The sequence below is a fragment of the Scyliorhinus canicula genome, chromosome 8, assembly GCF_902713615.1.
Source record: "Scyliorhinus canicula chromosome 8, sScyCan1.1, whole genome shotgun sequence".
In the NCBI taxonomy this organism is placed as follows: Eukaryota; Metazoa; Chordata; class Chondrichthyes; order Carcharhiniformes; family Scyliorhinidae; genus Scyliorhinus; species Scyliorhinus canicula.
In genome coordinates this window covers 197,662,839-197,686,808 of record NC_052153.1, presented here as the reverse complement: position 1 = coordinate 197,686,808, position 23,970 = coordinate 197,662,839, and the positions used below count along the sequence as shown (strand labels likewise).

Genomic DNA, 23,970 nt, shown 5'->3' with positions numbered 1-23,970 from the left:
GCACTGTGTTGGGAATCTCCATCCTTCTGACAGCATTTTCTCGCTGACAGATTTCGGCAGCAGAATCAACACGGCCAAAGGGAAGAGCAAAATGAGTCTGTCGCTGAGTGCGAAGAAACTTGAGAAATCTTCCTCAGGTACGTCATTTCCTGATGGACTGACAGGTTATTGTTGGAGGATATCTGAATTTACAGCAGAGAATGGAGCCAGGAGATCAGGCTGCTTCTGTGCCGAGAGAGACGCACATCATCTTTCCGCTGGATAAGCTTTTTGTGTTACAGGTGGCCGTCAAAATACAGGGTTAGAAGAGCGGTGACAACTCCAGGTGACAGTTTTATTAGAACATGCATTCTGGGTCACGTGCTCTCCCTCTGTGTTTCATTCTGTGTTCAAGATGTGACAGTCTGCACCCCGTTGGAACTGCCCCCCACCTCACACAACTGCCGCTGACTGGGAACAGTCAGCACATTGACCCTCAGAGCCGACACACAGCCTGTCTGCTTTTTGCATATCATCAGCTTTCAGAGGCCAGAGGGGTGATGTAAAAGGTGGATAGGAGAGGGTGCAGTCAGCTTTCACAGGCTCGCACAAGGTGCCAGTCAGCTACTTTCAAGATGGGACAACTCCCCGAGAGTAGACAGAATTGGGAGCCATTCGGCCCCTTCAGTCTGCTCCACCATTCAGTATGATCATGGCTGATCTGATTGTAACAATCACATAGTTTTGTAGAGAGAAGCTCTCTTCATTGACTGAGGAGACAGATTTCAGGCACTGTCTCTGGGAGAAACCCCACCAGCCAACTCAGCGAAACGGCCACAAATCCGCAAAGAGGAATTGCGTTAACCTGTGAACTGCGAGGATCTGTGCGGGATGAAGGGTTTTGGACAAGGGCTGGAGTGGGACCAATGGGGGAGCTCCTTTCAATAGAAACACAAAGAGAATACAGTAGCCAGCGGGGTCTGGATTCCCGCCGCCCCCCCGAAGATTCTCCGACCCGGTGGGGGGTGGGAGAACACCGCCCATGGTGTTCTGATTGGCCCAGAGGGAACTTACCTTCTATCTGATATCGGCAATCTGGACTGATTAACGGCTGATTGTTTAACAATCCGGTATCAACATTCTGGACTGATTAACAATCCAGTATTGACATTCTGGACTGATTAACAATCCTGTATCGACATTCTGGACTAATTAACAATCCGTTATCGAAATTCTGGACTGATTAATGTCTGACATCGACATTCTGGACTGATTAATGTCTGGCATCGACATTCTGGACTGATTAACAATCCTGTATCGACATTCTGGACTGATTAACAATCCAGTATTGACATTCTGGACTGATTAATGTCTGGCATCGACATTCTGGACTGATTAACAATCCTGTATCGACATTCTGGACTAATTAACAATCCAGTATTGACATTCTGGACTAATTAACAATCCAGTATTGACATTCTGGACTAATTAACAATCCAGTATTGACATTCTGGACTAATTAACAATCCTGTATCGACATTCTGGACTAATTAACAATCCTGTATCGACATTCTGGACTAATTAACAATCCAGTATTGACATTCTGGACTGATTAACAATCTTGTATCGACATTCTGGACTAATTAACAATCCAGTATTGACATTCTGGACTAATTAACAATCCAGTATTGACATTCTGGACTAATTAACAATCCTGTATCGACATTCTGGACTAATTAACAATCCAGTATTGACATTCTGGACTAATTAACAATCCAGTATTGACATTCTGGACTGATTAACAATCCAGTATTGACATTCTGGACTAATTAACAATCCGGTATCGACATTCTGGACTGATTAACAATCCAGTATCGACATTCTGGACTAATTAACAATCTTGTATCGACATTCTGGACTGATTAACGTCTGATATCGACATTCTGGACTGATTAACAATCCAGTATCGACATTCTGGACTGATTAACGTCTGATATCGACATTCTGCACTGATTAACAATCCAGTATTGACATTCTGGACTAATTAACAATCCAGTATTGACATTCTGGACTGATTAACAATCCAGTATTGACATTCTGGACTGATTAACAATCTTGTATCGACATTCTGGACTAATTAACAATCCGGTATCGACATTCTGGACTGATTAACAATCCTGTATCGACATTCTGGACTAATTAACAATCCAGTATTGACATTCTGGACTGATTAACAATCTTGTATCGACATTCTGGACTAATTAACAATCCAGTATTGACATTCTGGACTAATTAACAATCCAGTATTGACATTCTGGACTAATTAACAATCCTGTATCGACATTCTGGACTAATTAACAATCCAGTATTGACATTCTGGACTAATTAACAATCCAGTATTGACATTCTGGACTGATTAACAATCCAGTATTGACATTCTGGACTGATTAACAATCTTGTATCGACATTCTGGACTAATTAACAATCCGGTATCGACATTCTGGACTGATTAACAATCCAGTATCGACATTCTGGACTAATTAACAATCCACTATCGACATTCTGGACTGATTAACGTCTGATATCGACATTCTGGACTGATTAACAATCCGTTATCGAAATTCTGGACTGATTAATGTCTGACATCGACATTCTGGACTGATTAATGTCTGACATCGACATTCTGCACTGATTAACAATCCTGTATCGACATTCTGGACTGATTAATGTCTGACATCGACATTCTGGACTGATTAACAATCCTGTATCGACATTCTGGACTGATTAACAATCCAGTATTGACATTCTGGACTAATTAACAATCCTGTATCGACATTCTGGATTGATTAACAATCCGGTATCGACATTTGGACTGATTAATGTCTGACATCGACATTCTGGACTAATTAACAATCCAGTATCGACATTCTGGACTGATTAACAATCCGGTATCGACATTCTGGACTGATTAACAATCCAGTATCGACATTCTGGACTGATTAACAATCCGGTATCGACATTCTGGACTGATTAACTATCCGGTATCGACATTCTGGACTGATTAACAATCCAGTATCGACATTCTGGAATAATTAACAATCCAGTATCGACATTCTGGACTGATTAACGTCTGATATCGACATTCTGCACTGATTAACAATCCAGTATCGACATTCTGGACTGATTAATGTCTGACATCGACATTCTGGACTGATTAATGTCTGACATCGACATTCTGGACTAATTAACAATCCAGTATCGACATTCTGGACTGATTAATGTCTGACATCGACATTCTGGACTGATTAATGTCTGATATCGACATTCTGGAATAATTAACAATCCAGTATCGACATTCTGGACTGATTAACGTCTGATATCGACATTCTGGACTAATTAACAATCCAGTATCGACATTCTGGACTGATTAATGTCTGACATCGACATTCTGGACTGATTAATGTCTGACATCGACATTCTGCACTGATTAACAATCCTGTATCGACATTCTGGACTGATTAACAATCCGGTATCGACATTCTGGACTGATTAACAATCCGGTCTCGACATTCTGGACTAATTAACAATCCGGTCTCGACTTTCTGGACTGATTAACAATCCGGTATCGACATTCTGGACTGATTAACAAACCGGTATCGTCATTCTGGACTGATTAATGTCTGACATCGACATTCTGGACTGATTAACAATGCAGTATCGACATTCTGGACTGATTAATGTCTGACATCGACATTCTGGACTGATTAATGTCTGACATCGACATTCTGGACTGATTAACAATGCAGTATCGACATTCTGGACTGATTAATGTCTGACATCGACATTCTGGACTAATTAACAATCCAGTATCGACATTCTGGACTAATTAACAATCCGGTATCGACATTCTGGACTGATTAACGTCTGATATCGACATTCTGGACTGATTAACAATCCTGTATCGACATTCTGGACTGATTAACAATCCTGTATCGTCATTCTGGACTGATTAACGTCTGATATCGACATTCTGGACTGATTAACAATCCAGTATCGACATTCTGGACTGATTAACAATCCTGTATCGACATTCTGGACTGATTAACAATCCAGTATCGACATTCTGGACTAATTAATGTCTGACATCGACATTCTGGACTGATTAATGTTTGACATCGACATTCTGGACTGATTAACAATCCGGTCGCGCCTTTCTGGACGGATTAACAATCCTGTATCGACATTCTGGACTGATTAACAAACCGGTATTCACATTCTGGACTGATTAACGTCTGATATCGACATTCTGGACTGATTAACAATACGGTATCCACATTCTGGACTGATTAACAAACCGGTATTCACATTCTGGACTGATTAACGTCTGATATCGACATTCTGGACTGATTAACAATCCGGTATCGACATTCTGGACTGATTAACAAACCGGTATTCACATTCTGGACTGATTAACGTCTGATATCGACATTCTGGACTGATTAACAATCCGGGATCCACATTCTGGACTGATTAACAATCCGGGATCCACATTCTGGACTGATTAACAAACCGGTATTCACATTCTGGACTGATTAACTATCCGGTATCGACATTCTGGACTGATTAACAATCCGGGATCCACATTCTGGACTGATTAACAATCCGGGATCCACATTCTGGACTGATTAACAAACCGGTATCGTCATTCTGGACTGATTAATGTCTGACATCGACAATCTGGACTGATTAACAATGCAGTATCGACATTCTGGACTGATTAATGTCTGACGTCGACATTCTGGACTGATTAATGTCTGACATCGACATTCTGGACTGATTAACAATGCAGTATCGACATTCTGGACTAATTAACAATCCGGTATCGACATTCTGGACTGATTAACGTCTGATATCGACATTCTGGACTGATTAACAATCCTGTATCGACATTCTGGACTGATTAACAATCCTGTATCGTCATTCTGGACTGATTAACGTCTGATATCGACATTCTGGACTGATTAACAATCCAGTATCGACATTCTGGACTGATTAACAATCCTGTATCGACATTCTGGACTGATTAACAATCCAGTATCGACATTCTGGACTAATTAATGTCTGACATCGACATTCTGGACTGATTAATGTTTGACATCGACATTCTGGACTGATTAACAATCCGGTCGCGCCTTTCTGGACTGATTAACAATACGGTATCCACATTCTGGACTGATTAACAATACGGTATCCACATTCTGGACTGATTAACAAACCGGTATTCACATTCTGGACTGATTAACGTCTGATATCGACATTCTGGACTGATTAACAATCCGGGATCCACATTCTGGACTGATTAACAATCCGGGATCCACATTCTGGACTGATTAACAATCCTGTATCGACATTCTGGACTGATTAGCAATCCGGTATAGTCAGTGATAGGGGAGAGTGTACACGGGGAGAGTGTACACGGGGAGAGCGTACACGGGGAGAGGGTACACGGGGAGAGGGTGCACGGGGAGAGGGTACACGGGGAGAGGGTACACGGGGAGAGGGTACACGGGGAGAGGGTACACGGGGAGAGCGTACACGGGGAGAGGGTACACGGGGAGAGGGTACACGGGGAGAGCGTACACGGGCAGAGCGTACACGGGCAGAGCGTACACGGAGAGAGCGTACACGGGGAGAGCGTACACGGGGAGAGCGTACACGGGGAGAGCGTACACGGGGAGAGCGTACACGGGGAGAGCGTACACGGGGAGAGGGTACACGGGGAGAGGGTACACGGGGAGAGGGTACACGGGGAGAGGGTACACGGGGAGAGGGTACACGGGGAGAGGGTACACGGGGAGAGGGTGCACGGGGAGAGGGTGCACGGGGAGAGGGTGCACGGGGAGAGGGTGCACGGGGAGAGGGTACAGGGGGAGAGTGTATACGGGGAGAGGGTGCACGGGGAGAGGGTACACGGGGAGAGGGTACACGGGGAGAGTGTATACGGGGAGAGGGTGCACGGGGAGAGGGTACACGGGGAGAGGGTACACGGGGAGAGGGTACACGGGGAGAGGGTACACGGGGAGAGGGTACACGGGGAGAGTGTACACGGGGAGAGGGTACACGGGGAGAGTGTGCACGGGGAGAGGGTACACGGGGGGGGAGTGTACATGGGGAGAGTGTACATGGGGAGAGTGTACACGGGGAGAGGGTACACGGGGAGAGGGTACACGGGGAGAGGGTACACGGGGAGAGGGTACACGGGGAGAGGGTACACGGGGAGAGGGTACACGGGGAGAGTGTACACGGGGAAAGGATACACGGGGAGAGGGTACACGGGAGAGGGTACACGGGGAGAGGGTACACGGGGAGAGGGTACACGGGGAGAGGGTACACGGGGAGAGGGTGCACGGGGGGGAGTGTACACGGGGAGAGTGTACTCGGGGAGAGGGTACACGGGGAGACGGTACACGGGGAGAGGGTACACGGGAGAGGGTACACGGGGAGAGGGTGCACGGGGAGAGGGTGCACGGGGAGAGTGTACACGGGGAGAGTGTGCACGGGAGAGGGTACACGGGAAGAGTGTACACGGGGAGAGGGTACACGGGGAGAGTGTACACGGGGAGAGGGTACACGGGGAGAGGGTACACGGGGAGAGGGTACACGGGGAGAGGGTACACGGGGAGAGGGTACACGGGGAGAGTGTACACGGGGAGAGGGTGCACGGGGAGAGGGTGCACGGGGAGAGGGTGCACGGGGAGAGGGTGCACGAGGAGAGGGTACACGGGGAGAGGGTACACGGGGAGAGGGTACACGGGAGAGGGTACACGGGGAGAGGGTGCACGGGGAGAGTGTACACGGGGAGAGGGTACACGGGAGAGGGTACACGGGAAGAGTGTACACGGGGAGAGGGTACACGGGGAGAGGGTACACGGGGAGAGGGTACACGGGGAGAGGGTACACGGGGAGAGGGTACACGGGGAGAGGGTACACGGGGAGAGGGTACACGGGGAGAGTGTACACGGGGAGAGGGTGCACGGGGAGAGGGTGCACGGGGAGAGGGTGCACGGGGAGAGGGTGCACGAGGAGAGTGTACACGGGGAGAGGGTACACGGGGAGAGGGTACACGGGGAGAGGGTACACGGGGAGAGGGTACACGGGGAGAGGGTACACGGGGAGAGTGTACACGGGGAGAGTGTACACGGGGAGAGTGTACACGGGGAGAGTGTACACGGGGAGAGTGTACATGGTGGGACGCAATAATCTCCCAGATACATTAGGCGGAATTCTCCGACTTCCGGCCGCCCCGAATCTTTAATCGCGCTGCCCCACCCCGACGGCCGATGGAGAATCAGCACCGGCGTGGTTGGCATGGCGCTGGTCGGGGTATGCGCCGACTCCCTGCCCAGGCCGGCACGGGCCAGCGGCCGATTCTCCGTCCCGGATCGGCCGAGCAGCCGTCATCAAAACCGAGTCCCGCTGGCGCTGTTCTAACATCCTCTGATCCGGTGGGACCTCAGCGTTGAAGGGGCCAGGGGCGGCCTGTTCTGGGGGAGGGTCCGACCCCGGGGGTGAGGGGCGTCTGTACTGCCCTGGACCGCGATCGGGGCCCATCGATTGGCGGGCTGGCCTCTCTGCCCCCCGGCCTCCTGTCCTCCGCTCCGGCTCCTGTAGCCCTGTGCCATTTGGCGTCGCGGCCGGCGTGGGGAAAAACGCCACCGCGCAGGCGCTGTTTTGGTGCCCGGCCAACTGCGTATGCGTGGACCCCGCGGCACCGGGTTCAGGCTGGGATCGGCAGCTGGAGCGGCAGCGTGGGCCACTCCAGCCATGTCCTAGCCCCCTGTGGGCCACAGAATGGGGTCCCGGATAGGACGCCGGAGTAAAACACTCCCGTTATTACTCCAGCGTCGGCACTTAGCGGCCCAATGTCAGAATCCCGCTGAATATATGTTGGATATTTGATACATTCAGGAGCAGTTAGGTTTGCTGATGAATGCGGCTGCTGAATATAACAGAAGGGTTGGTAAAGGTTGTGTCACTGCTTCCTTTCTCGTTTTCCACTCTTTCTGAGCAGATTGCTGGCTCTGTCACTGGCGGTGTGTATGTGGTAACATGTGATATCTTTCAGCACAGCTGGGAGATGATAACAATGAGATTGGGCGCAGCAGCCGTTTCCTCTTCGGGTTTATATCAGCCCAAAGTTAACGATCTCTCTCCTCTGTTCCAGCAATTGCTAAAGGCAAAAAAGGCAAAGGGAAATCAGTCCTCACACCAGAACCAGTTCCTGAACCAGAACCACCAAGAACCCCACCTCCAAAACCAGGCTCGGACCAGTGGGTTTACGTGGATGAGCATATTCCCCAGGTAACAGAATACATCGAGAGCAAAGCTCCCTCGACACTGTCCCCATCAAACACTCCCAGGACAGGTACAGCACGGGGTTAGATACAGAGTAAAGCTCCCTCTACACTGTCCCCATCAAACACTCCCAGGACAGGTACAGCACGGGGTTAGATACAGAGTAAAGCTCCCTCTACACTGTCCCCATCAAACACCCCCAGGACAGGTACAGCACGGGGTTAGATACAGAATAAAGCTCCCTCTACACTGTCCCCATCAAACACTCCCAGGACAGGTACAGCACGGGGTTAGATACAGAGTAAAGCTCCCTCTACACTGTCCCCATCAAACACTCCCAGGACACGTACAGCACAGGGTTAGATACAGAGTAAAGCTCCCTCCACACTGTCCCTATCAAACACTCCCAGGACAGGTATAGCACGGGGTTAGATACAGAGTAAAGTTCCCTCCACACTGTCCCCATCAAACACTCCCAGGACAGGTACAGCACGGAGTTAGATACAGAGTAAAGCTCCCTCTACACTGTCCCCATCAAACACTCCCAGGACAGGTACAGCACGGGGTTAGATACAGAGTAAAGCTCCCTCCACACTGTCCCCATCAAACTCTCCCAGGACAGGTACAGCACGGGGTTAGATACAGAGTAAAGCTCCCTCTACACTGTCCCCATCAAACACTCCCAGGATAGGTACAGCACAGGGTTAGATACAGAGTAAAACTCCCTCTACACTGACCCCATCAAACACTCCCAGGACAGGTACAGCACAGGGTTAGATACAGAGTAATGCTCCCTCTACACTGTCCCCATCAAACACTCCCAGGACAGGTACAGCACGGGGTTAGATACAGAGTAAAGCTCCCTCTACACTGTCCCCATCAAACACTCCCAGGACAGGTACAGCACGGGGTTAGATACAGAGTAAAGCTCCCTCTACACTGTCCCCATCAAACACTCCCAGGACAGGTACAGCACAGGGTTAGATACAGGGTATAGCTCCCTCTACACTGTCCCCATCAAACACTCCCAGGACAGGTACAGCACAGGGTTAGATACAGAGTATAGCTCCCTCTACACTGTCCCCATCAAACACTCCCAGGACAGGGACAGCACGGGGTTAGATACAGATTAAAACTGTCTCTGTCGCTCATTGTCTTTGTGTCGTGTTTCAGGAGGTTGCTGAATATTTGGCTCCATATTGGAACAATATTGAGGCAACTTACATCAACACCATTCAATGTATGATGCAGGAGGAACGCAATGAAATAATTCGGATTATCAATTACCTACACACGATCAGGTGAGCAGAATGGCACAGACGATACAGGTATTCACCAATGTGTTCACACGTTGATGTACCATCAATTGGACTCGAGACACGGTGAAGATCCAAACTGTGGCTTTAATCAGCTAGTTGTTAGCCCGGCGGTCGATTACAGAGAAATGCCGACCGCCGGGAACTCTGGGTACTTATACCCTGCCTCGGAGGCGGGGTCTACTTGCCTCTCGACCAATTGGTGAGCAGTCACATGACGAGTCCCAGCCAATCAGACGAGAGGCAAATGACCAGCCAGAGCCAATGGGAAACCCATGCTCTGCACCAATGGCAGTGCTCACATTCATACCACCACATTCATCCCTTGTGGAGAAAGAAGGCGGGGTGGGGAGTGGGGTGTGTAAGTGGAAAAGGGGGGGGGGGGGTCCGAGGACTGGTGGTATGAGCAGCGAAAATCGATAAGGGTGGGCTGCCCACTGGCTCGTGGCAAAAAAACAATACTACTACTACAAACTTAAGGTGCAACTGAATAACAACAAAGTCCAAAAAAAAATGTCCCATAGTCGCATCAGATGGACACGATCAGCCTGTGGTGTTCTGGAGGACCGTCGCAGTGGAGCCGGTGACGTCGGGCCGATGGTCGTCCTTGCCTCCGGGAGCGTCGGTCGTAGATGTGTCTCCGTACCCCGGGCCGGTGGTGGAGACGCTGTAATCGGGGGAGAGGGGTTCTGTGCGCTGGGCCGTGGGAGCGCGGGGGGCGCTCGGGGGAATTGGGGTTGGAGGGGAGGTGTTGGCATAGGGGGAGAAGGCCGCACACCGGCGGGTGCCAGGTCCCGAAGCGAGACCGTATCCTGCCGACCGTCGGGATACTCCACGTACGCATACTGCGGGTTAGCGTGGAGTAACTGGACTCGCTCAACCAACGGGTCGGACTTGTGCACCCGCACATGCTTCCGGAGCAAGATGGGCCCGGGGGCGGCCAGCCAGGTCGGGAGAGGGGATCCTGAGGACAACTTCCTGGGGAAAACAAGAAGACATTCATGAGGTGTCTGATTGGTGGTAGTACAGAGGAGAGACCGGATTGAATGGAGGGCGTTGGGGATGACCTCTTGCCAACGGGGAACAGGGAGATCTCTGGACCGGAGGGCCAGCAGGATGGTCTTCCAAATGATACCATTCTCCCACTCGACCTGTCCGTTACCCCGGGGGTTATAGCTGGTCGTCCTGCTAGAGGCAATGCCCCTGTTGAGCAGAAATTGACACAGTTCGTCACTCATAAAGGAGGACCCCCGGTCGCTGTGGATGTACGCGGGGTAACCGAACAGGGAGAAGATGGATAGGAGGGCCTTTATGACGGTTGTGGTCATGTCGGGACAGGGAATGGCGAAAGGGAAGCGGGAGTATTCATCGATAACACTCAAGAAGTATGTGTTACGGTTGTTGGAGGGGAGGGGACCCTTGAAGTCTATACTGAGACGTTCAAAGGAGCGGGATGCCTTGATCAGATGCGCTCGTTCGGGGCGGTAGAAGTGCGGTTTGCACTCGGCGCAGACGTGGCAGTCCCTGGTGACGGTCCTGACCTCCTCAACGGAGTAGGGCAGGTTGCGGGTCTTAATAAAATGGTAAAAACGGGTGACCCCTGGATGGCAGAGGTCCGTGTGGAGGGAGCGGAGGCGGTCTATCTGCGCGCTGGCACAGGTACCGCGGGACAGGGCATCGGGAGGCTCGTTGAGCTTCCCAGGACGATACAAGATATCATAGTTGTACGTGGACAACTCGATCTGCCACCGCAAGATCTTGTTATTCTTGATCTTGCCCCTCTGTACATTATCGAACATGAAAGCTACTGACCGTTGGTCTGTGTAGTGCCTCCAATATCGCACAGCTTCGACTATGGCCTGTGCCTCCTTTTCCACCGAGGAATGGCGGATTTCGGAAGCGTGGAGGGTTTGTGAGAAGAAAGCCACGGGTCTGCCCGCTTGGTTCAGGGTGGCCGCCAGAGCTACGTCAGATGCGTCGCTCTCGACCTGGAATGGGAGGGTCTCGTCGATAGCATGCATCGTGGCCTTTGCGATATCCACTTTGATGCGGCTAAAGGCCTGGCGGGCCTCCATCGACAGGGGAAAGGAGGTGGACTGGATGAGGGGGTGGGCTTTGTCGGCGTAGTTGGGGACCCACTGGGCGTAATAGGAGAAGAAGCCCAGGCAGCGTTTGAGGGATTTGAGGGAGTTGGGGAGAGGGAGCTCCATCAGGGGGCGCATGCGTTCGGGATCGGGGCCTATCACTCTGTTACGTACTACGTAGCCGAGGATGGCTAGACGGTCGGTGCTAAACACGCACTTATCCTTATTGTAGGTTAATTTAAGGAGTTTTGCGGTTCGGAGGAATTTTTGGAGGTTGATGTCGTGGTCCTGCTGGTCGTGGTCGCAGATGGGGACGTTATCGAGATACGGGAAGGTGGCCCGTAAACCGTGCTTGTCGACCATTCGGTCCATCTCCCGTTGGAAGACCGAGACCCCATTTGTGACACCGAATGGAACCCTGAGGAAGTGGTAGAGGCGCCCGTCTGCCTCAAACGCGGTGTACTTGCGGTCACTCGCGCGGATGGGAGCTGGTGGTAGGCGGACTTAAGGTCCACCATGGAAAAGACTTTGTATTTCGCGATCCTGTTAACCAGGTCGGAGATACGGGGGAGAAGATACGCGTCCAGCTGCGTAAACCTGTTGATGGTCTGACGGTAATCGATGACCATCCGGTTTTTCTCCCCAGTCCGAACTACCAGCACTTGGGCTCGCCAGGGACTGTTGCTGGCCTCGATCACTCCTTCCTTCAGGAGCCTCCAGACCTCGGACCCGATGAAGGTCCGGTCCTGGGCACTGTATCGTCTGCTTCTAGTGGCGACAGGTTTACAATCTGGGGTGAGATTAGCAAACAAGGAAGGGGGGTCCACTTTGAGGGACGCGAGGCTGCAAACAGTAAGAGGGGGAATAGGGCCACCGAATTGGAAGTTCAAGCTCTGCAGGTTGCACTGGAAATCCAGGCCCAAGAGTGCCGGAGAGCATAGACAGGGGAGAATGAGGAGTTTGAAGTTTTTGAAAACCCTCCCCTGGACCGTGAGGTCCGCTATGCAGCACCCGGTGATTTGGACGGAGTGCGAACCCGAGGCCAATTTAATCTTATGTGTAACTGGATGGATGGGGAGTGTTGCTCGTTTTACTGGAGTGTGATTAACACGCCTCCGTTTAAAGGCCGTGTGCTTAACACTACTATGGCTCTGTGTATGTAATTATGCTCGGAGTCGCCAGGTGCCGTATTTAGACACCGTCACAAGTATATCAAGGTCAGGTTCAAAGTAATAAATCTGTACACCGATTAGTAAGTCCAAACGATTGGTGTTTATTATAACAAATATAATAAATACACATGCATACGCTAAAGAGACTAACTTACTTCTAATACTAAACAACTAAAATACTTATCTAGACAGGAACAGGCAAGGTCAGGGAGCAAGGCCTTCGTCCCGTTCTTGGTCTGCAACTCTCAGATTCTTAAAGTTGTCAGGATCTAGCAAGGACTGGATCACGTAGCGATCGTTGTATTGGCACTTACAGTTCGATGGCTGATGCTCAACGGCCGGTGATGAAACTGGAGTCAGGATGCGATGTAACAAGTCTGGGCCGGAGTCTGGAAGCAACAGACCGAGTCATGTGCTTGACCTTGTCTTTATAGGTCCTAGAAGTCCGTGCCCCCCTTGGGGCGGTTCTTTTACCTGCCATGTATCGATTGGGCCTTTCCCAATCGATATCTTCCAAACCCCCCAATTGGAGGGTCGTTCCTCGATGGGTGGGGCGGTCCCTACGGTTCTTTGTGTTGGTTACTGTGGCGCCATTCTGTCTGGGCGTCTACGCAAAAGTATCCATTGATACTTAAATGTTTCTATTGTGCGGGGTCTGGATCTGGATCACCTCATTACTATGTAGATCTTGTTGCCATTTGCACCTTTGGCTGAAACTCTGCACCTGGCCAAAAACTGGTTTCTGTACATGCAGAATGCAAATTAGTCTTCTGCAAACTGCTTGTCCTCACTAAGACTGTTTTTCCCTGCAGCCTTAGCAGTTCTCCATTTTGTAGCCCAGTGTCCATCTTAGATGGCTACAGGAGCGCGCAGCGTCTTACCGTGTCGGGATGGACAAAACTTTCCGTGCTGCCAGAGTCCAGCAGGCATCTCGTTTTGTGTCCGTTGAGCTGGATCGTTGTCGTAGTCTTAGCGAGCGTGCGTGGTCGCGACTAGTCGAGTGTGATGGAAGCAAGTCGTGGCGAGAGTTCCAGATCGTCCTCGGTGGCAGAGTAATCGCTGGCAGGGCCTTCCGTGTTGGCCCAAGATGGCGGCGCCCAGGACCCGCACGTGGAATCAGGGTCCTAAGATGGCGGCACCCAGGACCCGCACGTGGAGCCGGGGCCCCAAGATGGCGGCGCCCATGACCCGCACATGGCGTTCGGGGCCCAAGATGGCGGCGCCCGTGGGAACCTCGTGGCGGCTGGGGGCAGTGTCAGCGGCGTCTGCGGGCCGATCGGGACAGCTAGGAGCGAGGGTCGGGAGGACCGTGGGGCCGTTGCGGGGGCCGGGAAGCGGGCCGGAGAGGTTGGTGCGCGGTGCTGGGCCCTAGGGGGGCCCAGGGGGGGCGATCCGCGGTTGCTGCGTGGAACAGCAGCGACCGACTTGGTCTGGCAGACCACCGTGTAGTGGCCCTTCTTCCCGCAGCTCTTACACAGAGCGGAGCGGGCCGGGCAGCACGAGCGGGGGTGCTTGGAGAGGCCACAAAAATAGCAACAGGGCCCCGCTAGTTTGTCGGAGCGACCCGCAGCGCAGGCCTGGGGGGGGGGGGGGGGGGGTCGGGGTCCACGGAGGACAGGGGGTGGCGCGTGCCATGAAGTCCAGGGGGTTGCTGTGCGGCCGGGGGCGTATGCGCGGGCGTTCAGGTCAGCAACCTCCAGTGAGGTTGAAAGCGTCCGTGCCTCAGCTAGGCTGAGGGCGTTCTTCTCCAGCAATCGTTGGCGGAGAGAGGGGGATTGCATGCCAGCAACAGAAGCGTCTCTAATCAAAAGTTCCATGTGCTCAGTCGCCGAAACTTGGAGACATACGCACATTCTACCTAGAGCTGTGAGGGCCTGGTAAAACTCGTCGAGTGACTCACCAGGGAACTGTTGTCTAGTCGGCAGGAGATGCGTATACTTCGTTGACCGGTCGGAGAAAGTATCCTTTGAGAATCTCCATGGCCGCATCATAATCGCTTTCGTCCTCAATCATCGAATATACCGCCGTGCCCACGCATGAGTGGAGGATGTGGAGTTTCTGCTCCTTGGTGAGCTTGCCAGCTGCAGTTGTCAGGTAACTGTTAAAACACGCCTGCCAGTGTTTAAAGATTGCAGACGCATTTGCAGCATGTGGGCTGGTGCGGAGGTAGTCAGGCTTGATGCGTAGCTCCATTCCAAAATTCTAGCTGATTAAATTGATGTACCATCAATTGGACTCGAGACACGGTGAAGATCCAAACTGTGGCTTTAATCAGCAAGTTGTTAGCCCGGTGGTCGACTACAGAGAAAGGCCGGGAACTCTGGGTACTTATACCCTGCCTCGGAGGCGGGGTCTACTTGCCCCTCGACCAATTGGTGAGCAGTCACGTGACTAGTCCCAGCATTCCGGACGAGAGGCACATGACCAGCCAGAGCCAATGGGAAACCCATGCTCTGCACCAATGGCAGTGCTCACATTCATACCACCACACATGTACAGCAGCCAGCACGACGATGCACAGCAACCGAGTTCTCAGTATACAGCAGCCAGTGTCTCAATATACAGCAGCCAGTGTCTCAATATACAGCAGCCAGTGTCTCAATATACAGCAGCCAGTGTCTCAATATACAGCAGCCAGTGTCTCAATATACAGCAGCCAGTGTCTCAATATACAGCAGCCAGTGTCTCAATATACAGCAGCCAGTGTCTCAATATACAGCAGCCAGTGTCTCAATATACAGCAGCCAGTGTCTCAATATACAGCAGCCAGTGTCTCAATATACAGCAGCCAGTGTCTCAATATACAGCAGCCAGTGTCTCAATATACAGCAGCCAGTGTCTCAATATACAGCAGCCAGTGTCTCAATATACAGCAGCCAGTGTCTCAATATACAGCAGCCAGTGTCTCAATATACAGCAGCCAGTGTCTCAATATACAGCAGCCAGTGTCTCAATATACAGCAGCCAGTGTCTCAATATACAGCAGCCAGTGTCTCAATATACAGCAGCCAGTGTCTCAATATACAGCAGCCAGTGTCTCAATATACAGCAGCCAGTGCCTCAATACATAGCAGCCAGTGTCTCAATATACAGCAGCCAGTGTCTCAATATACAGCAGCCAGTGTCTCAATATACAGCAGCCAGTGTCTCAATATACAGCAGCCAGTGTCTCAATATACAGCAGCCAGTGTCTCAATATACAGCAGCCAGTGTCTCAATATACAGCAGCCAGTGTCTCAATATACAGCAGCCAGTGTCTCAATATACAGCAGCCAGTGTCTCAATATACAGCAGCCAGTGTCTCAATATACAGCAGCCAGTGTCTCAATATACAGCAGCCAGTGTCTCAATATACAGCAGCCAGTGTCTCAATATACAGCAGCTAGTGTCTCAATATACAGCAGCCAGTGTCTCAATATACAGCAGCCAGTGTCTCAATATACAGCAGCCAGTGTCTCAATATACAGCAGCCAGTGTCTCAATATACAGCAGCCAGTGTCTCAATATACAGCAGCCAGTGTCTCAATATACAGCAGCCAGTGTCTCAATATACAGCAGCTAGTGTCTCAATATACAGCAGCCAGTGTCTCAATATACAGCAGCCAGTGTCTCAATATACAGCAGCCAGTGTCTCAATATACAGCAGCCAGTGTCTCAATATACAGCAGCCAGTGTCTCAATATACAGCAGCCAGTGTCTCAATATACAGCAGCCAGTGTCTCAATATACAGCAGCCAGTGTCTCAATATACAGCAGCTAGTGTCTCAATATACAGCAGCCAGTGTCTCAATATACAGCAGCTAGTGTCTCAATATACAGCAGCCAGTGTCTCAATATACAGCAGCCAGTGTCTCAATATACAGCAGCCAGTGTCTCAATATACAGCAGCCAGTGTCTCAATATACAGCAGCCAGTGTCTCAATATACAGCAGCCAGTGTCTCAATATACAGCAGCCAGTGTCTCAATATACAGCAGCCAGTGTCTCAATATACAGCAGCCAGTGTCTCAATATACAGCAGCCAGTGTCTCAATATACAGCAGCCAGTGTCTCAATATACAGCAGCCAGTGTCTCAATATACAGCAGCTAGTGTCTCAATATACAGCAGCCAGTGTCTCAACCGGCAGTCACATGTACAGTAACCGGCAGCCGCGTGTACAGTAACCGGCAGCCGCGTGTCCAGTAACCGGCAGCCGCGTGTACAGTTACCGGCAGCCGCGTGTACAGCTACCGGCAGCCGCGTGTACAGCAACCGGCAGCCGCGTGTACAGCTACCGGCAGCCGCGTGTACAGCAACCGGCAGCCGCGTGTACAGCAACCGGCAGCCGCGTGTACAGCAACCGGCAGCCGCGTGTACAGCAACCGGCAGCCGCGTGTACAGCAACCGGCAGCCGCGTGTACAGCAACCGGCGGTCGCGTGTACAGCAACCGGCGGGCGCGTGTACAGTAACCGGCGGCCGCGTGTACAGCAACCGGCGGCCGCGTGTACAGCAACCGGCGGCCGCGTGTACAGTAACCGGCGGCCGCGTGTACAGCAACCGGCGGCCGCGTGTACAGCAACCGGCAGCCGCGTGTACAGCAGCCGGCGGCCGCGTGTACAGCAACCGGCGGCCGCGTGTACAGCAGCCGGCGGCCGCGTGTACAGCAGCCGGCGGCCGCGTGTACAGCAACCGGCGGCCGCGTGTACAGCAGCCGGCGGCCGCGTGTACAGCAGCCGGCGGCCGCGTGTACAGCAACCGGCGGCCGCGTGTACAGCAACCGGCGGCCGCGTGTACAGCTACCGGCGGCCGCGTGTGCAGCAACGGGCGGCCGCGTGTGCAGCTACGGGCGGCCGCGTGTGCAGCAACGGGCGGCCGCGTGTGCAGCAACGGGCGGCCGCGTGTGCAGCAACGGGCGGCCGCGTGTGCAGCAACGGGCGGCCGCGTGTGCAGCAACGGGCGGCCGCGTGTGCAGCAACGGGCGGCCGCGTGTGCAGCAACGGGCGGCCGCGTGTGCAGCAACGGGCGGCGCGTGTGCAGCAACGGGCGGCCGCGTGTGCAGCAACGGGCGGCCGCGTGTTGCAGCAACGGGCGGCCGCGTGTGCAGCAACGGGCGGCCGCGTGTGCAGCAACGGCGGCCGCGTGTGCAGCAACGGGCGGCCGCGTGTGCAGCAACGGGCGGCCGCGGTGTGCAGCAACGGCGGCGCGTGGTGCGAGCTACAGGGCGGCCGCGTGCAGCAACGGGCGGCCGCGTGTGCAGCAACGGGCGCCGCGTGTGCAGCAACGGGCGCCGCGTGTGCAGCAACGGGCGTCGCGTGTACAGTAACCGGCGGCCGCGTGTACAGTAACCGGCGGCCGCGTGTACACCAACCGGCGGCCGCGTGTACAGCAACCGGCGGCCGCGTGTACAGCAACCGGCGGCCGCGTGTACAGCAACGGGCCGCCGCGTGTACAGCAACGGGCAGCCGCGTGTGCAGTAACCGGCGGCCGCGTGTGCAGTAACCGGCGGCCGCGTGTGCAGCAACCGGCGGCCGCGTGTGCAGCAACGGGCGGCCGCGTGTGCAGCAACGGGCGGCCGCGTGTGCAGCAACGGGCGGCCGCGTGTGCAGCAACGGGCGGCCGCGTGTGCAGCAACGGGCGGCCGCGTGTGCAGCAACCGGCGGCCGCGTGTGCAGCAACGGGCGGCCGCGTGTGCAGCAACGGGCGGCCGCGTGTGCAGTAACCGGCGGCCGCGTGTGCAGCAACCGGCGGCCGCGTGTGCAGCAACGGGCGGCCGCGTGTGCAGCAACGGGCGGCCGCGTGTGCAGCAACCGGCGGCCGCGTGTGCAGCAACCGGCGGCCGCAGTAACCGGCAGCCGCGTGTGCAGCAACGGGCAGCCGCGTGTACAGCAACCGGCAGTGATTACCTGAATCTGCTGGTGCTGTGCAGGCCCAATCCTGGGGCTTTGGGGACTGGTGTTGAGATCCACCCATATTCACCCCATGCTGTACAAAATGCTGCAATTTAGCCAGTCTGTACTGTCGGTATTCAGGAGCTAACACTGAGGAAGAGCACAGTAAGAAGTCTTACAACACCAGGTTAAAGTCCAACAGGTTTGTTTCAAACACTAGCTTTCGGAGCACTGCTCCTTCCTCAGGTGAATGAAGAGGTATGTTCCAGAAACATATATATACACAAATTCAAAGATGCTAGACAATACTTTGTCATTTGCAGGTAATTAAGTCTTTACAGGTTCAGCCAGTGCGACTGTAGAGAGGGATAATCACAGGTTAAAGAGGTGTGAATTGTCTCTAGCCAGGACAGTTGGTAGGATTTCGCAAGTCCAGGCCAGCTGGTGGGGGGGGTGAATGTAATGCGACATGAATCCCAGGTCCCGGTTGAGGCCGCACTCATGCGTGCGGAACTTAGCTATAAGTGTCTGCTCGGCAATTCTGCGTTGTCGCGTGTCCTGAAGACCACCTTGGAGAACGCTTACCCGGAGATCAGAGGCTGAATGGCCTTGACTGCTGAAGTGTTCCCCGACTGGAAGGGAACATTCCTGCCTGGTGATTGTCGCACGATGTCCGTTCATTGGTTGTCGCAGTGTCTGCATGGTCTCGCCAATGTACCACACTTCGGGACATCCTCTCCTGCAGCGTATGAGGTAGACAACGCTGGTCGAGTCGCACGAGTATGTGCCGCGTACCTGGTGGGTGGTGTTACCACGAGTAATGGTGGTATCCATGTCGATGATCTGGCATGTCTTGCAGAGATTGCCATGGCAGGGTTGTGTGGTGTTGTGGTATCTTCTGAAGGCTGGGAAGTTTGGATAGCCAAGTTACGCACACATGAGTACGGCCTCAACCGGGATCTTGGATTCATGTCGCATTACATTGACCCCCACCAACTGTCCTGGCTTGGGACAATTCACACCTCTTCAACTTGGGGTTACCCCTATCTGGATCTGTAAAGACTTAATTATCTGCAAATACTCGCTTTCAAAGCAGTCTAGCATCTTTGACTTTGTCTATATAAATGTTTCTGGAACATACCTCTTCATTCACCTGAGGAAGGAGCTGCGCTCCGAAAGCTAATGTTTGAAACAATCCTGTTGGACTTTAACCTGGTGTTGTAAGACTTCTTACTGTGCTCACCCCAGTCCAACGCCGGCATCTCCACATCATGGCTAAGGAAGACTGTGTGCAGATAGTCGGGACTGTCAACGAGGTGGGAATATGATTTTCATGGTTCTATTTAATTTGTGTCCAGAGAGGATTTCCAAGAGTATTTGGAACAGCGGCCTGACCACAAGCAGGAGTTTGTGTCGCAGTGGCAGGATGATTATAATTCCATTCCTGAAGGTCTGCGACTGGATGAAGATGTGAAAGCAGAGCTGCTGCTGCGGCTTTATGTAAGTGTGGGCCCCATCGCGAGCTGGGTGTTAGTCCCCAACAAGTACACCACCCAACCAACAGAGCTCTGTGCCAGTGTGAGCTCTCCACAACCCACACTGGGAACTCTGTGCCAGTGTGAGCTCTCCACAACCCACACTGGGAACTCTGTGCCAGTGTGGGCTCCCCTTCCCCATTCTCCCACTGGGAACTCTGTGCCAGTGTGAGCTCTCCACAACCCACACTGGGAACTCTGTGCCAGTGTGAGCTCTCCACAACCCCCACTGGGAACTCTGTGCCAGTGTGGGCTCCCCTTCCCCATTCTCCCACTGGGAACTCTGTGCCAGAGTGAGCTCTCCACAACCCCCACTGGGAACTCTGTGCCAGTGTGGGCTCCCCTTCCCCATTCTCCCACTGGGAACTCTGTGCCAGTGTGAGCTCTCCACAACCCCCACTGGGAACTCTGTGCCAGTGTGGGCTCCCCTTCCCCATCCTCCACTGGGAACTCTGTTCCAGTGTGGGCTCCCCTTCCCCATTCTCCCACTGGGAACTCTGTGCGAGTGTGGACTCTCCCTCCCCCCACTGGGAACTCTGTGCCAGTGTGGGCTCCCCCTCCCCCCACTGGGAACTCTGTGCCAGTGTGTGCTCCCCCTCCTCCCACTGGGATATCTGTGCCAGTGTGGGCTCCCGACCCTCCCACTGGGAACTCTGTCCCAGTGTGGGCTGCCCATTCTCCCACTGGGAACTCTGTGCCAGTGTGGGCTCCCCATCCTCCCACTGGGAACTCTGTGCCAGTGTGGGCTCCCCATCCTCCCACTGGGATCTCTGTGCCAGTGTGTGCTCCCCATCCTCCCACTGGGAACTCTGTGCCAGTGTGAGCTCCCCACCCCCCTCCCCCACTGCGAACTCTGTGCCAGTGTGAGCTCCCATACTCACACTTGGAACACTGTGCCAGTGTGGGCTCCCCCTCCCCGCAATGGGAACTCTGTGCCAGCGTGGGCTCCCCATCCTCCCCCTGGGAACATTGTGCCAGTGCGGGCTCCCCATCCTCCCACTGGGAACTCTGTGCCAGTGTGGGCTCCCCATCCTCCCACTGGGAACTCTGTGCCAGTGTGTGCTCCCCATCCTCCCACTTGGAACACTGTGCCAGTGTGGGCTCCCCCTCCCCGCAATGGGAACTCTGTGCCAGCGTGGGCTCCCCATCCTCCCCCTGGCAACGCTGTGCCAGTGTGGGCTCCCCATCCTCTCACTGGGAACTCTGTGCCAGTGTGGGCTCCCCATTCTCCCACTGGGAACTCTGTGCCAGTGTGGGATCCCCATCCTCCCACTGGGAACTCTGTGCCAGTGTGAGCTCCCCACCCCCCTCCCCCACTGCGAACTCTGTGCCAGTGTGAGCTCCCATACTCACACTTGGAACACTGTGCCAGTGTGGGCTCCCCATCCTCCCACTGGGAACTCTGTGCCAGTGTGGGGTCCCCATACCCCTTTCCCCACTGGGAACTCTGTGCCAGTGTGAGCTCCCCATCCTCCCACTGGGAACTCTGTGCCATTGTGGGCTCCCCATCCTCCCACTGAGAACTCTGTGCCAGTGTGGGCTCCCCATCCCCATCCTCCCACTGGGAACTCTGTGCCAGTGTGGGCTCCCCATCCCCCCACTGGGAACTCTGTGCCAGTGTGGGCTCCCATCCTCCCACTGGGAACTCTGTGCCAGTGTGAGCTCCCCCATCCTCCCACTGGGAACTCTGTGCCAGTGTGGGCTCCCCATCCCTCCCACTGGGAACTCTGTGCCAGTGTGGGCTCCCCATCCTCCCCACTGGGAACTCTGTGCCAGTGTGGGCTCCCCTCCTCCCACTGGGAACTCTGTGCCCAGTGTGGGCTCCCCCTCCCCCCTACTGGGAACTCTGTGCCAGTGTGGACTCTCCCATCCCCCCACTGGGAACTCTGTGCCAGTGTGGGCTCCCCATCATCCCACTGGGAACTCTGTGCCAGTGTGTGCTCCCCATCCTCCCACTGGGATCTCTGTGCCAGTGTGGGCTCCCCCTCCTCCCACTGGGAACTCTGTGCCAGTGTGGGCTCCCCATCCTCCCACTGGGAACTCTGTGCCCAGTGTGGGCTCCCCATCCTCCCACTGAGAACTCTGTGCCAGTGTGGGCTCCCCATCCCCATCCTCCCACTGGGAACTCTGTGCCAGTGTGGGCTCCCCTTCCCCATCCTCCCACTGGGAACTCTGTTCCAGTGTGGGCTCCCCTTCCCCATTCTCCCACTGGGAACTCTGTGCGAGTGTGGACTCTCCCTCCCCCCACTGGGAACTCTGTGCCAGTGTGGGCTCCCCCTCCCCCCACTGGGAACTCTGTGCCAGTGTGTGCTCCCCCTCCTCCAACTGGGATATCTGTGCCAGTGTAGGCTCCCCACACTCCCACTGGGAACTCTGTCCCAGTGTGGGCTGCCCATTCTCCCACTGGGAACTCTGTGCGAGTGTGGACTCTCCTCCCCCCCACTGGGAACTTTGTGCCAGTGTGGGCTCCCCCTCCCCCCACTGGGAACTCAGTGCCAGTGTGGGCTCCCCATCATCCCACTGGGAACTCTGTGCCAGTGTGTGCTCCCCCTCCTCCCACTGGGATATCTGTGCCAGTGTGGGCTCCCGTCCCTCCCACTGGGAACTCTGTCCCAGTGTGGGCTGCCCATTCTCCCACTGGGAACTCTGTGCCAGTGTGGGCTCCCCATCCTCCCACTGGGAACTCTGTGCCAGTGTGGGCTCCCCATCCTCCCACTGGGAACTCTGTGCCAGTGTGGGCTCCCCATCCTCCCACTGGGAACTCTGTGCCAGTGTGTGCTCCCCATCCTCCCACTGGGAACTCTGTGCCAGTGTGGGCTCCCCCTCCCCCACTGGGAACTCTGTGCCAGTGTGAGCTCCCCACCCTCCTCCCCCACTGCGAACTCTGTGCCAGTGTGAGCTCCCATACTCCCACTTGGAACACTGTGCCAGTGTGGGCTCCCCCTCCCCGCAATGGGAACTCTGTGCCAGCGTGGGCTCCCCATCCTCCCCCTGGTAACATTGTGCCAGTGCGTGCTCCCCATCCTCCCACCGGGAACTCTGTGCCAGTGTGGGCTCCCCATCCTCCCACTGGGAACTCTGTGCCAGTGTGTGCTCCCTCTCCTCCCACTGGGATATCTGTGCCAGTGTGGGCTCCCGACCCTCCCACTGGGAACTCTGTCCCAGTGTGGGCTGCCCATTCTCCCACTGGGAACTCTGTGCCAGTGTGGGCTCCCCATCCTCCCACTGGGAACTCTGTGCCAGTGTGGGCTCCCCATCCTCCCACTGGGATCTCTGTGCCAGTGTGTGCTCCCCATCCTCCCACTGGGAACTCTGTGCCAGTGTGAGCTCCCCACCCCCCTCCCCCACTGCGAACTCTGTGCCAGTGTGAGCTCCCATACTCACACTTGGAACACTGTGCCAGTGTGGGCTCCCCCTCCCCGCAATGGAACTCTGTGCCATTGTGGGCTCCCATCCTCCCACTGAGAACTCTGTGCCAGTGTGGGCTCCCCATCCCCATCCTCCCACTGGGAACTCTGTGCCAGTGTGGGCTCCCCTTCCCCATCCTCCCACTGGGAACTCTGTTCCAGTGTGGGCTCCCCTTCCCCATTCTCCCACTGGGAACTCTGTGCCAGTGTGGACTCCCCATCCTCCCACTGGGAACTCTGTGCCAGTGTGGGC

The 23,970-nt window shown here is 54.3% G+C and overlaps 1 protein-coding gene across 1 annotated transcript in view; it reads left to right on the top strand.

The window, feature by feature from the left end:
- Window positions 1-23,970, top strand: part of spef2 (sperm flagellar 2) — a 293,647-nt gene that overhangs the window by 146,369 nt on the left and 123,308 nt on the right. The window contains 4 exon segments of the mRNA XM_038803926.1: window positions 51-137; window positions 8,204-8,340; window positions 9,508-9,635; window positions 20,134-20,275. Coding sequence (XP_038659854.1) covers window positions 51-137; window positions 8,204-8,340; window positions 9,508-9,635; window positions 20,134-20,275 — 494 coding nt within the window.